The 15,471-nt window shown below is 32.2% G+C and overlaps 1 protein-coding gene across 2 annotated transcripts in view; it reads right to left on the bottom strand.

The window, feature by feature from the left end:
- Polr2J (DNA-directed RNA polymerase II subunit RPB11) overlaps positions 1–9,815 on the bottom strand; it is a 34,590-nt gene extending 24,775 nt beyond the window's left edge. The window contains exons 1-2 of one of the 2 annotated variants that reach the window (XM_085813147.1): positions 9,639–9,815; positions 9,467–9,556 (exon numbers count right to left, since the gene is read on the bottom strand). In XM_085813147.1, the coding sequence (XP_085669273.1) occupies positions 9,467–9,556; positions 9,639–9,691 (143 nt within the window). In that variant the 5' untranslated portion in view covers positions 9,692–9,815. The remainder of the gene's footprint in view (positions 1–9,466; positions 9,557–9,638) is intronic. The other variant, XM_085813146.1, reaches the window with a different exon arrangement.
- Positions 9,816–15,471: the final 5,656 nt, after the last annotated feature.

Here is a 15,471-nt window from a genome sequence, read left to right as displayed (position 1 = left end):
AGTTTCTGTTCGATTTGGAACAAAAGGAGAAAATAGCATTAATTGACTGATGTGTAAATGAAGGTTTACTTAGTAGCCATTATAAGTGTCCTGTATGTAGGAAGGATATGCGTCTAGTCGAACGTAAAAACCGTTTAGATAGATTTGAATGGGTTTGTAGGAAGAAAAGTTCAGATGTGGCGAAGCAGATACAGTCAAAAGTCGTTAATTCGGACACCCATAATCCGGACCTCAAAGATAAAAACTTTCTGCACATGCGCCGCGTTGACACATGAGCATAGGCGTTTAAGCGTGCGTGTAAGATCTTTACTACTGCGCATATGCATGTGCGCAAGCGCAGAATACGTTTTCGCGTGCGCGTTTAATGTATAACGGACGGTATAAGCTAAAATTATCTAATTATCTATTTCAGTTAATATTGATGATTGCGTTCTTCCTGAATCTTCAAATTGGATCCGGATTATTATTTTTTGCAGACTGTAAGAGCAATTTTATAAAAGTAAACTTCAACTTTCGATTATGTCAAAGAGAATTTCCGATGCTGGAGCTCCCAAAGGATCTACAAAACAAAAGTATGTTTCGATGTTCATCAAACAAAAAGTGGAATTGCTGCAAAAAGAGGATAAAGACACGAAGAAGGTGACAGAGAGGTTAGTGAATACGAAAAAATTTCAATTGACAAGTTATTCGGTATTCTCGGCACAGCAATTATGGGACTTGAACAGCGGAACTTTGTAACTGAACAAGAAATTATGTCTGTTTATAGAATTAAAGAGAAAGTATTATCACATAAAACGGCAACTTAAACCACTTACATTGAAAGAAATGTTTAATAAAGTAAACAAACAAATATTAAGCTTTTTTTTTTTTTGTAAATTTTGATACCCTTTAGATCATAATTGTTCTTTATTTCATAAATTACGGTTTCATATTTTTAATTTTAGAATTTCTGCATGCCATCTTATGAGATTTAAACTGATGATCTATAATCCGGAAAAATCGATAATCCGGAATCGCCGAAGTCCCGACGAGTCCGGATTAACGACTTTTGACTGTATATGGATTTGAGTTCAGATAATTTTAGGAAGTTTTTGGATGCTGTTAAGAAATTTTGTGTGCCACAGACTAAAGACGAAGGAACTTCTAAATAGGATAAGTGGATATTTGGGCTAATCTTTGGAATATGGTAACAGGCAGTTTGGCAACATTTTGGTAGGCGATAAAGGTTACTACCTAGGACTTTGGCAATAATGCGAGAAGTACCCAGTTCCAATTACACATTATTTTGTGCGAGATCATGAGATATGTCATGTGACATTTATGGACGAATCACAGTTCTTTAATTGGAAAAGGGGGGGAATTTAGAAAAATATCTGTAGTACTTTATAGTATTTTGTATTTAGCTTCATTGTGTGTTTTGTGAAAAAGTATTGCTTACTTTTTGGATCCCATGGCCCTATCTATCTAAACTGAATTCGAAATTTTTATTGCGTTTAGCATTTTGTATTTAGCTTCATTGTGTGTTGTGTGAGAATGAAATGAGATTGTGTGAAAAGAAGGATATTACAGATAAGTTTGAATGGCGGTGCAAGAAATCTGGTGAAAATGGACATTTTGTAATCTGCCATGCACTCAAGATTCTGTAGAAGATTAGGTAAGTTAGTATTTTTAATCATTTGAGGATATTATTTTTATGCATTGTTCTAAATATAAGGAATAAATAAATTAATATGATATTATTGAAAAATTTTTATTAGCAATGAATTAGTTTAAAGTAGTTAAGATTTTAAGTTAATTTTTATTAATTTAATGTATGTGTTTATTTATATTTTAAGTAGTATTTTTTAATTTAATTATATTTTAATTAAATGATAGTTATTTTGGGAATTATATGTTTGTATCATTTTGGAATACCTTTCAATAGAAGTAAACGGGCATGGAAATAATTTAAATATTTGACACTAAGTATTTGCAACAATTTTTAATGTTTGCGTTATAAATTCGCAGGTGACGTTTATAATAGATAATTTAGAGGGAAAAGTTTTTGGATATTTTATTTACTTTATATGTGCAAATGTTCGTCCTTGGAAAGAGTGTATACTTTTTAGCAATCAGGTAATTTCATATATGTCCTTTTTACCGACTTTAAAGATTCACAAAATTTTCCTGCATTTTCGTGCAAATTTTTCTAATTTATGAGAAAAAAGCAGTGTACATGGATAAAGTTAAGAGTGTGCGCAATGCCATTTTTGTGCAATTCTAGGATTTTTTTAAAGTAAAAATAGGTCGACGTGCACATGGTTACCGTGTATGTGCCATTCTGAAAAACGCGGCAAGGAGTTTGCGATTCTGCACTTTCTTCCAATTTTGCAGTTAATATTTGTCATGATTAAGCACTTTTCTTCCTTAAAATTTCAGCATAAGCGTAATTCGGCTAGCAGATTGATGGAAAAAATGTTGAGTAAAAAGAAAAGAAATCTGTCTTTACTTCCTGAAGACAAAATGACGGCACAAAAAAAAAAAAAAAAAAAAAAAGGTAGAAGGTTGCTGTAGCAGGGTTGGTTGCTAAATGTTCGCCAAGTTACCATATTCCAAAGATTAACCAATATTTGCTTTTTGTAGTGCTTAAATGTGCAACATGTTTTTCCTTTTTCATGTTATTTTATTGTTTAGTTTAAAATGTAGCAGGGTTCATAGCCACATTTTAGTTAAAAAAATAAGCACCTACAAGCACTTTTCAAGCACATTTTAAGAAAAAAAATAAGCACCTGTCTAATTACATTATACACAACTGCATAACCTTAAAAATTAGACTTGTAATTTAAAATATGAGAAATGCAGTATTTATTAAGAGAGAATAAGCATTACCTCAACCATGGATAATAATAACTTTTTTTTTTATTTTTTTTATTTTAAATAACTCAATTTACAATGAGAGGACTAGTTTACAATGAGGAGAACTAGTTTACAATGAGAGGAAAAAAAACTATGCAGAACTAAACTATATTACAAGATTTAATGATGAAATTTCAGTTCAAAATAGAGAAAATAAATAATAATAAGGCATATTTATTGTATTCACTTGGAACCTAATAATAAATACAATTTATTTTTCCACTCATATTTATATTTAAATAATTCAAATCTAAATTCTGAACATTTTCTAAATTTTCATTGTATATCAGTTTTCTCTTAACAGATATTGCAAGCAAAGTAATTTAAGTAAAGAAGAGGAACATTTCTGAAATCAGAAGACAGAAATTTGCTTCATGCAGTCATCCTTTAACAGTAAAAGCTTAACTAATCCGCATACTTGGAAATTGGCGAATATTTGGACAGTCGAGCGTAACTTGAAAAAGAGGAGCGGAGGGGGGGGAAGACTGTAGCCGCTCTTTAAAATTTTCCGCTAAATAAATGCTTTTGACATTTCGATATGCGCATCATATAAAAATAAACCAATGGAACTGAAAAATATTCTGCTTAGCAAGCACAGTAAAACTCTTTTAAGTGTTCATAAACAAATCTCGGACAGAACATCAAAATTAATTATCTCTGCAAAATATCGCAAGCGTTATTGCGCAATACGTGCGCCTTAATTCTTCCCTACGTGATATTACGCAATCGGAATCAACAGCTGCCGGTATTGGGAGAATAAAGAACTAAATAACTGGGGTGTTTTTCATTCTAATTTTCAACAGACGGCGTTAAATTTCCGGAATAGAATCATTCTTCGCTTAGGTTGGTAGACCGCAGAACTTTTAGTCCTATTCAATCCAGATTGGAAAGTGACAAAAAAAAAAAAGGTCCGTTGCTTGTTTTGCAGCGAACCGTAACAGTTTCAATATTCGAGATTTTGCGAAGGGGAGAACCTCCCAATCTTCATACTGTATAATGTATTGGCCAAAAAAACAAAATTATTTTGACTATTCGATTACTTTCCTTTTATTTAAGTCATTCCGAATATTATTCCTTAGAAAGCTAATACGTGTTAAAACACAACCATTTTTGAAAGTTTACTATACTTCAGCAGTTACTGCAACTATGTTATTATAAACATTCATACATATGCTCATAATATAAGTATAACGATCATAATAAACACGAATATGAACTGACCAAGCAGAACGAGAATGCAAATTATTAAGATCTTGATAGAAATTCAAACGTGTGTAGTATTTGGGTGGGAGGAAAAAATGCCGAATGTACCGGAATTTTCTACTGCTTTCGCATTTCTTTGACCAATAGAACGACAGGCACCTGTCTGTACTCTTCGTGCACACCAAAGGTTATATTAATGCAGAGAAAGGGGAAAAGCTATTTCCGGGAGTATGATTCACCATCTGACGTTCCATATTAGAAAGAAAATTTGTTTATTTAGTTTCGGCTTTGGTACCGGGAAAAATAGCGTGTTCATTAAAAAAAAAAAAGCACTAAAAGCAAAAAAAAAAGCACTAAAAGCAAAAAATAAGCACTAAAAACAAAAAAATACGGGCTTTAAAGAAAAAGTAAGCACCTATAAGGGCTTTTATATTTTATTTTCAAATATAAGGACTTATAAGCACTTATAAGGACCGCTACGAACCCTGTGTAGTTTATTGACATTATGTATTTTTTGTTTGCCTGTATTGTAGAATTCAGTGCTCCTTTGACTTTTTAAGTGAAAATATATCGATGTGTATATGGACATATTGAAGGGAGTGCACAATGCAAGTTTGTGCAATTCTTGGATTTTGTTTTAAGTGAAAATAGGTCAACGTGTACATGGATAAAGTCAAGGGAGTGCACAATGCCATTTTTGTGCAATTCGAGGATTTTTTTGAAGTGAAAATAGGTTGATTTGTACATGGATAAAGTCAAGAAAGTGCACAATGCCATTTTTGTGCAATTCAAGGTTTTTTTTAAGTGAAAATAGGTTGATTTGTACATGGATACCGAGTTTGTGCAATTCTTTGTGTTGTTATTTTGGCTTTGTGTAGCGGCAAAAATCGCCGTTATGCAAGCCAAAATAATAAGTCAAAGAATTGCACAAACTCGGTATCTATGTGCCGCCAAAAATCGCCAAAGGGTACCCTAAAATATACTTTTACCTTTCCTTTTTAACAGATGTTATGCAGTTTCTTTTTAAGTTAGTTTTCCGTTTCCTTTCTAGATTTTACGTTATTTAACACTTAACAGAACAATATTCCATGCACACTATTATTGCTACATATGCAGACAAGAGAGTGATCTTCAAACAAAAAGCATACTTGTTTAATCACACAATAAACATATACATATACATGTATTTATTTAAGTACAGTCAAAAATCGTTAATTCGGACACCCATAATCCGGACCTCAAAGCTAAAATCTTTCTGCGCATGCGCCGCGTTGACGCGTGCGCGCAAGACATTTACGACTGCGCATATGCGTCTGCACAAGCGCAGAATACGTTTTCGCGTGCGCGTTTAATGTATAACGGACGGTATAAGCTAAAATTATCTAATTATCTATTTCAGTTAATGTTGATGATTACGTTGTTCCTTAATCTTCGAATTGGATCTGGCTTATTATTTTTTGCAGACTTTAAAAGCAATTTTATAAAAGTAAGCTTGAACTTTCGATTATGTCAAATAGAATTTCCGATGCTGGAGCTCCCAAAGGATCTAGAAAACGAAAGTATGTTTTGATGTCCATCAAACAAAAAACGAATTGCTACAAAAAATGGATCAAGGCATATCCTTTGTTTATCTAACCGTTCCGAAATCTGTTTATCAATTTCACGCTGCTCTGCGCAGGAGGGGGGGGACGTCGCGGCGCGCAATGAACTGGAAGTTGATCTGTTAGCACTATCGTTATCTTCAGGGCAGATGTTTTTATTTTATTCAGCTTATAATTCCTTACTAAATGTAGTATTTAATCTCGATGTACTCCGCCTTTGATATGATTTAAATCAAATTCCTCATCATTATAAATATCACGAATACAAATCAAATAGTTTTCTGGTTGCAATTCTCTAATTTCGGCTATGCATAAGGTATGCTTTACGCATGCGCGCGTTGAAAGAAATGTTTAATAAAGTAAACAAATAAATATTAAGCTTCTTTTTTTGTAAATTGTGATACCCTTTAGATCATAATTGCTCATTATTTTATAAATTACGGTTTCATACTTTTAATTTTATAATTTCTGCATGTCATCTTACCAGATTTAAACTGATGATCTATAATCCGGAAAAATCGATAACCCGGAATCGCCGAAGTCCCGACGAGTCCGGATTAAAGACTTTTGACTGTACTGGCAAAACAAATGAAAAACTGCAATGAACATGCATAAAATCTACTGTTGTTATATTTGCAAGGAAGAAAACTCAAAATCTCATCAAAATTTATTAGGCTATTCTCTTGGATAAGCACTGCACTTATCTCAAAATGATCACCAATTCTATATTAATAGAAAAAAGGCTTTCTCTCAAAATCTGATTTCGAAGATAAATTTAAAAAATGAATAATTTTTCTTTTTCCTAAATATAAAATTCCATCTCATAAAATTTCAAAGATAAGTATACACTTCATTTTTAAAATCTTAGGATAGGTCTTTGAATAAAATTCATAGCTCTTTGAAAAACAGCAAATGCCCTGTAAAAGCCAAATGGCATTCTAAGAAAAGCATACAGTCCCGATTTGATAAAAAATGCGGTTTAGGAGCCATACTTCAGTTTCATATATAACTGATATTATCCATAAGTGAGGTCTAGTGTCGTGAACATTTTGTGGATTTTATTTTATAAATGATTTCCTCAATTACTGGGCAAGGGTGAACTGGACATTTTCTTATGCTACTTAGTTTTCTACAGTCCACAGCAAAATGCCATGCTAAAATCCATAGGTAGAGGATGATTTTTCTTTTGACACAGTATTATAGGACTACTTATGGGGATCATAATTTTATTCTTTAGCATTCCTTGTTATTCTATTATTTCTGCCTATATAATAGTGTTAAAGATTTGCTCGACAGGAGGTGATTTCCAGTTTCGGGGAAAGTGCAGAATCACCCACTGCTTCGCGTGTTTTGCAATATCACCAACTTGAAAATAACAAGTCGAAGAAGTGCACAAACTTAGTATCCATGTGCAGGTCGACCTATTTTCACTTTAAAGAAAAATCAGAGAACTGCACAAACTTGGCATTGCACATTCCTTTGACTTTGCCCATCGATATGCGCCATATAAGCGGACAATTCTGCACTTTACCCCCAGTTTCTACTGTCCACAGACAACTCTGTGGCCTTGCATTCCATTGCTACTGACACTGGTAGAGTATTGAGCTCACTTCTAGTATAGTAATTAATTATGTAGCCTTTTACTATGTTCCATATTTAACTTAAACCTATTTAGTTTTATTACCATGAGTTCTGGCTACATTGTAGTACAAAACAGAGGTTTGTGTTCTAAATTATGTTTAAATAAAAGGTTATTTTTAACCTTCTCATGACTCTATCATTATTTCAGACATAGTGACAATTTACTTCACATTCATTTGGGTTACTGAACTAATTAACTTTACCAGATCAAGTGAAACCCTATGCATATAAAATATTGAACGCAATATTCCACATGGGAATATTAAACACAATATAAAAATTATTAATAATATGCAAACTAAGAAGTAATATAAATATTAACCAAAATAACATGTGAAAGTACAAATGTTCGATGATATTAAAGCAACAAAAATCAGTGCATGTAGCATAAATTTTAGTTTTAAAGGTTCCATTCAAACCTTCTAAACTAGTCCTGTAATTTAAGCAACTCTCTCCGACTCTGGCTGCTTTAATATAATACAACATAAGAAATAATCTTTTTCAGCTTCATGTTCTTTTTATATAGAAATATTAATAATTTAAAATTTGCAATTTCCATTACATTAAAACACCGTTTATATAATATGTTCATTTTGATTTTCTCTCTTAATCCAAATTTCATAAATTTATCGGAGAGCATTATGAACTAAACTTCATATTTAAAATATAATAACCGGTTAATCGTTGGATTATGGTAACTTGGCGATTGTTTGGCGACCAACTCTGCTACAGCAACCTGCTAGTTTTTGTTTGGATGCCATTTTGTTTTCATGAAGTAAACGCATGTTTTTTTTCCCCCTTTTACTCAACATTTTTTTCCAACAATCTGCTAGCCGAATTACACTTATGCTAGAACTTTTATGGAACAAAAGTGCTTAATCATAACAAAGATTAGGTGCGGAATTGGGAGAAAGTGCAGAATCGCAAACAGCTTGCCGCATTTTTATGAATTGCACATGCACGGTATCATCCATGTACACATCGACCTATTTTTCACTTAAAAAACATCCCAGAATTGCACAAAAATGTCATTGAGTACATTCTTGACTTTATCCAAGTACACTGCTAAAGTCCTAGCTAGTAACCTTTATCGCCTTACCAAACTGTTGCCAAACTACCTGTTACCATATTCCAAAGATTAGTCTAAGAACCTTTCTAATATGATCAGCCCACCAGTGGTAAAATTTCTGAACACTGGTAGTTGCTACATGGGTTCGATTCCAGGCAAATTATCATTTTCATGGTATTCCCCAAGTGTAATATATAAAAGAGTCAGGTTCCCTTAGAAAGTCCTCCCTGAAGGCATCTCTCCCTTAGAGAGAGCCCAAGTGTGCTTTGTCATAATCAACCAAACAAAAACAAACACAAGATAATGACTTTAAAAATGTGAGAGAAACATAAATACACATAATATTTCTAAGAACGTAAATAAACACCAATTTTGAATTTTCCTCCCTGTAAAATGACCACCTTCACTGGCCATTGGTGGCATCTTACAGAGGGCTAATTTTTCTTCATAAAAAGTCTACTTCAATGAAAACAACCCCATATTTATTATATGCAAACTAAGAATACAAATATTAACCAAAATAACATGTCAAAGTATGGATGATATTAAAGCAACAAAAATCAGTACAAAGTGGCATAAATTTTAGTTTTAAGGGTTCCATTCAAACCTTCAAAACTAGTCATGTAATTTAAGCAACTCCGACTATTGCTGCTTTAATACAATCCAACGTAAAAATGGCAGTGTTCTGTACAGCTTTGTATAAACCTGTTTCAACTTTGTATTCTTTTTTATATAAAAATATTAATTATTTAAAATTCTTTCCCGGTAAAATGACCACTTTCACTGGCCTTAGGTAGCGTCTTACAGAGGGCTAATTTTTCTTCATAAAAAAGTCCGCTTCAATGAAAACCATGGCACGCCAACGGGAAAAAAAACCCATATACATTACAAAATTCTTCATCGTATCTATCTACTTTTTTTATTATTACATGAATTTGTATGAATATATATATGAATATGAATTTTTTCTTAATACTGACTTGTAAATACTTTCCAATAAAAGACTAGCTGGAATTCATCAGACACATATTATTAAGAAAATTTCAATATTACATACTTTTTTATCATGTTCCCAAGTGTGTGATCTTCTTTGTTTACGGTGAAAATGGCTGCATTCGGTACTTTTGTATCTTTCTCTATCGTAATTCTGAAAATTACACAAAATAAATACAGCAAAGAAGCTTGATCATATCATACGAATGTTATATCAAAATTATACTGGTACTTACTTCTTTTCACCTTCAAACAAAAGAAATGACTCAAATGCTGGTGGTGCATTCATAGTAAATTTTTAATAAAAGATATGAAAATAGCAATAATGTTACAGAGTTATGTTTTCTATTTAAATTGCAACCGACACTTTCACATCACACACACGTTGTGAACATTGTGGTAGGAAAGGGAGGAGGGGCCATTTCGCGCTAGAAGTGAAGCACTGCTTTGAAGCTTGGGTCACCAGACGGGGTGTTCTTTGTTTACATTCAGAAGTTCGATTGACAAGATTCTGATAGTATTTCGACACACGACAGTTCCATAGCAATCGAAAAAGGGACACTCTCGCATGAAAGAAACATTCATAGTGTGATGGATAATAGCAATTTGTATAGTTTACTGACATTTACGCAAAAATCACATCTTGGTTATTTTTCGATAACTAACAACAGCGATTTTGATTATGAATTTGTTTTATAAAATTATAAGCTGTTGCACTACAAAAATATAGATTTTAAGAAAATTGCTAAAAGTGATCTGCCAAAATTTATTTTCTAGAAGATTTGAAAAGTTTGAAACTTGATGGCTAAATGTAAATATAAAATTATGTATGTTAAAATATTTATAATTAGGCACATAGGTCAGATTAAGTTTTTATTAAATAGAGTAACGCATGCAAGGGCTATCTTCCTAAAGAGAGAGATGCCATTGTGGAGGAATTTTGAAGAAAAACTGACCTTTGAGTGGGTATTAAAAATAATACTTATAATTTTCATTCAAATTATATTCATATATATTTTTTATGTAAAACTTTCTGGTGTATGCTAAATTAATGTAAATTATTTTACACGAAAAATATAGTGAATGCACAGAAATTAAAGATTTGCACATGCCGGAAATGATAAATAGGAAATATGTATGGGTATTTATGCATGTGCTTGCAAAAAGCATGTATCTGCCTTTGACAAAATACTTAAATATTCATTAAATTATTTATAAATGTATTTGAAATGAAGAATTTATTTACTCATAAACAACTGTGAAAGTACTGTGAAGAAATCTAATGATTAAATGTATCTAATTTATAATGATTATAAATGTTATCTAAATATATAATAACCTTAATATTGAATTGTAAACATAAATTGAAATCCTGTTGACAAATACGTTATAAAACTATTTAAGCAAGAATTGTTCGTATTGGAAAGCAATCTGTTGAAAGGTATTGTAAAGCAAATGCTATGAGATGCGCACTTAAGAACGTAATAAAGAGTTTTGGAATATGTATTGTTGAAATGAAGGGTAAAAAAAAAATTAGAAAATAAATTAATAATAAAAAAAAAAAAAAAATCTGAAATGTTTCAGATTTTGTTTTTTTTTATTAATTTATATATTATATTTATTTAATTTATATATATAATTAAATAAATAAATATTTTATTTATTTATTTAATATAATATTTATATTAATCTGAAATGTTTCAGATTTTAAATTACGTCCAAAGGGGCGTTTTTTAACATTTTGTGTGTTACCTTTCTTTATTAAATATCATGTTCCTCGCACTTAAACCATAAGATCCAGTGCAACAGCAATATCGCAAAATAGTTTTAAAACGAGCATATCTTTAGAATTTCCGATACAGAGACTCACGCGCTAGAGATAAAAATGTTTTTTCGAGGTTTGCAGATATATGCGACGACAAACGCTGAGAGTTTACAGAAGTTAGCGGGTCTCACGTGATCGATGGCAACACTAAGAGGTTACCGTAATTTGCGCCAAAATTGAAAAATGAAGCCAAATGTAATTTTTGGAAGTAAGCAATACAGGTTCTCGCCATTTTGCTTGCTCGTGCTGCTGTTGTAGCAAGGTACGTTGTATTAGCGCTGATATTTTGAGTTTTAATTATCTTATTTTAGTTATGTGTTTGTCTAAGCAATCTGAAAAGATGAAAATACTCATAATCGGGAATTCTATAATTAAATATTTACAAGAATATTTGTCTGCGAATTTACCTGATTACGAAGTTGATTTTCGTTGCTTTCCAGGAGCTAGGATTGAAAGGTTGACACGTGAGATTGCCTTTATGAACAACCATTTTCATTTAGTTTTCGTCCACGTTGGTACCAATAATTCAAATGACGATTTAGATGAAATTCATCGTAAATATGGTTGTCTATATAAGGGAATTGAACGATTAAACCCGAAGGTCATTCTGTTTTCAGGTGTTCTCCCACGATGCCGGGATTTATATCGAGATTGTAACACGTATCACCTACAGGAACTTAATAGGAAGATACTAAAAACAAATTCAAGACTTCTCGCAACATACGAAGGTAAAGATGGGATTTTCTTTTGCAGCTCTTTTGATTATTCTTGGAGTACTTGTTTATCCAGAGACGGTTTACACCTTAATCGGAGAGGTAATCAGCAGCTGGGGAAAATTTTTGCTAAAAGATATCAGGAGAAGTTTGACTGTTGCAGAGGTAAGTGCACCATTTTGTTCTACATCCCTTAGCAGTTTCCCAGCATTAACCAGTATTCCTTCTGTTCTGAGTACTCATTTGGGTAGTAGTCTTGGTGCTTCTGTTTCCAAACCACTCTTTTCAGATGTTGTGAAACGTTCTTTAGTTTCCAGTGTTCGGGTTTGTAATTCTAGAAATTTTTTGTGTCATGTTTCTTCTTCTAAACCACTTTATTCAGATGTTTTAAAGCATGATTGTTTTACTAGCTCTGTTTTGAATACTAATCCCAGTATTCCGAGTTTATCAGATTTTCCACTTCTTGAATATTCACTTGGCACTAGTGTAAATTTTTTTGATCCACCTCTTAAGCCACTTTACTCAGATGTTTTAAAACATGGATTTTCTAGTACGATTTTGGATAGCAGTTCCAGTGTTTTGATGTATTGGATTTTCCAGCTCTCGAATGTACTGTCCACACTACATCAGGTGTTTTAAATTCTACTGGATCTCAACTTCCTGATACTGCAGCTATTTCTGAACTTCCTGGAAATTCAGTGTCTAATTCTCAACCTGCAGGCTCTTCGGATTCCAATTCATCATCATCTCATCTTGGTATCAGTTTCAATTCTTGTACTTCCATGTCGAATTTTCCAGTTTTTAAGGGTTCATTTGTTTGCTCTGATTCAGATTTGCAGAATGCTACGACATCTGTATCTAAATTTTCTTTTATGTCGTTAGTCACTTCTCAGCCTACTGGCTTTTGCGGCTCTATTTCATCTACTCAGCTTGTCACCAATTCCAATACTTGCCCATCAGTTGTTGGTTCTTGTGCAAATTTTAATTCTTACCATCCATATTTTCATTTTAACAAGTTTTCTATTCTTAAAAATTATTCAGAATGTTCTGACATTAAGTTTGGGGGTGCAAATGATTCTAATCAGGGTGAAAGTAATGTACAGAAATCTGAAAATGGGTATGTTGAAGAAAACTGCAGTGTTATTACCTCTGTTAACCCAAATATAAAGACTATAATTTGTCCATGTTGTAAGAAAGATTTCTCTTGTAAAGAAACTTTATCAAGATACAAACGTAACTGTAAAATTTTAAATAAGGATAACTTATGTACTACCATAAAGAATGATGAAATAGAAAATAAATATCCAAGAACGTGCGAGGTATGCATGAAGTCATATGCTTCAAGACAGTCATTTTTTAATCATAAAAAAAAGTGTAAATCTGTGTCTTCTGAAATTGATTCAAAATCATATATTTGTGACAACTGTGAGATAGACTGTAAAATCCGCAGTAACCTTTTTCATCATAAGAAGTTTTGCTGTTCTAAAAATAATTTAAATATTTGTAAACCGTGTATTTTTCCTGATTGCAAGGCATCCTTCCGGTTTATTAGTGATCATAATAAACATTTGGCTGAATTTCACAATTGTGAGATGGATGTGAAGGAGCTTACATTTTCATCAATGGTGGAGTTTCAGCTGTGGTTAGAATGTCATTCTAAGGAAACATTCAGTTCTTTTAAGAAGTGTTCTAGGAGTAAACATAAAGTTAATAAAGCATACCATTATTATTGTTGTCACTTCAATGTAACACAAAAAAAAACAGTGCCAATTTCAAGTAGAAAAAATCTTAAAGGTTCTTTACCATTAGGCTTCAGATGTCCATCCAGAATTTTAGTTTCTGAGGAACAAGATCTTGTGACAGCTATTCTTTATTCAGGTCACAATCATGAGCTGTCGTTTGAAAATACCAAATTTCAACAGCTTAGTCAGAATTGTCGTGATCAAATCAAAACTTATGCTCAGTTAGGTGTTTCCACCGATCAAATTTAGGAATTTATCAGAGATGGAAGTGGATCACGTGATAATAGAGAGAGCTTAAGTATTAAAGATAATTTTGTAACACGTAGGACTATAAATTACTATGTAAAGCGTGTAATGATTTCTTCTCTTAGTGATGATTCACTTTCTGTTGCTGCCATGGTTGAGAAACTTAGGCAGGAATCGTATGACCCTATTCTTATTTACAAATCTCGAGGAAAACCAACATTGTATGGTCCGAAAGGCCTTGACACGCTGTCTTTTCCAAATAAGTCTTTTGCACTAGGATTGCAGACAAAGGAGCAAAAAGAAATGATGATTAAAGGTTGTGGCAGGATTTTATGTATAGATTCTACTCATAAAACAAATCAGTATGATTTTTATTTGCTAAATTTAATTGTTCCAGATGAATTTGGTAGTGGTTACCCCGTAGCACATTTTATTTCAAATCAGTTGAATCAGGATACGATGTACAATTTATTTCTTAGTATCAAATGTGTAATACCTGAGCTTAATATTAATTGTTTAATGACAGATGATGATAAAACTACACATCCTGCATTTGAAAAAGCATTTGGTCCAGGTATTAAACATATACTATGTAAATAGCATGTACATCGTGCATGGCAACGTAGTTTATTTCGAATGGTTTGAAGTCAAAAACTTAGGGATGAAATTTATTTTAATTTAGTTATCTTGCTTGAAGAAACTAATTCTTATTTATTTATTTCTATGATGGATAATTTCCTTCAAAAGTTTCGAGCTGTTGCACCATCGTTTGTAAATTATTTTGAGGAGTATTATTTTTGTCGAGCAAGTCTGTGGTCAATGGCATACAGAAACTTCCCTCATGCATTCACAGATACTAACATGTATTGCAAGTCATTTCACAATAAATTGAAAACCATGTACTTTATAATTCAATAAATTGAAAACCATGTAAATTTAACAGACGCCTTGATAATTTAATTAATGTGCTTTTAAAAATTGAAGAAGATATTTACATGGCTTATAAGTATAAAGTTGAAATTAACTGTAAAGAGAGCATCTACCCGCCAACTTATAATAAACGACATGAATCTGGAATGAAAATACCTGATAGTGATGTAACAGAAACACATCCTTGTTTGTGGTCTATAAAATCACAGACACGTAAAAATATTCAATATACAGTTAAGCGGTTGCATGAACTATGTTCAGAAACAGATCAGTGTTATTCAAAGTGTATTAACCTCTCCTGTCTAAATCTGTGTCATCATTTATATAATTGTAATTGTCCAGACTTCAGCACACTATGTAAACACGTACATAAAATACATTCAATTACATGCAGGCAACCAAGTCCTTCTGTAATTGCAACAGATTATTCTTAACGCAGAAAACTACTCCCCTCTAGAATTGATTAAAAAATCTAATGCTATTTCAGATACTGTTGTGTGTAACACTGAACCTAAATTAACACTTGTAAGACTTTAATGTCTGAATTATTAGTTATGTTGCCGCATGCGACAATCCAAAAGATATTAATACCTAGTATAACAAAGAATTTAAA

Source organism: Stegodyphus dumicola, chromosome 3 (assembly GCF_044657685.1).
Source record: "Stegodyphus dumicola isolate Sdum_Otavi_A_Nest chromosome 3, ASM4465768v1".
NCBI classification, from domain to species: domain Eukaryota; kingdom Metazoa; phylum Arthropoda; class Arachnida; order Araneae; family Eresidae; genus Stegodyphus; species Stegodyphus dumicola.
The sequence above is the reverse complement of the archived record's forward strand: the minus strand, read 5'-3'. Positions and strand labels throughout refer to the sequence as shown.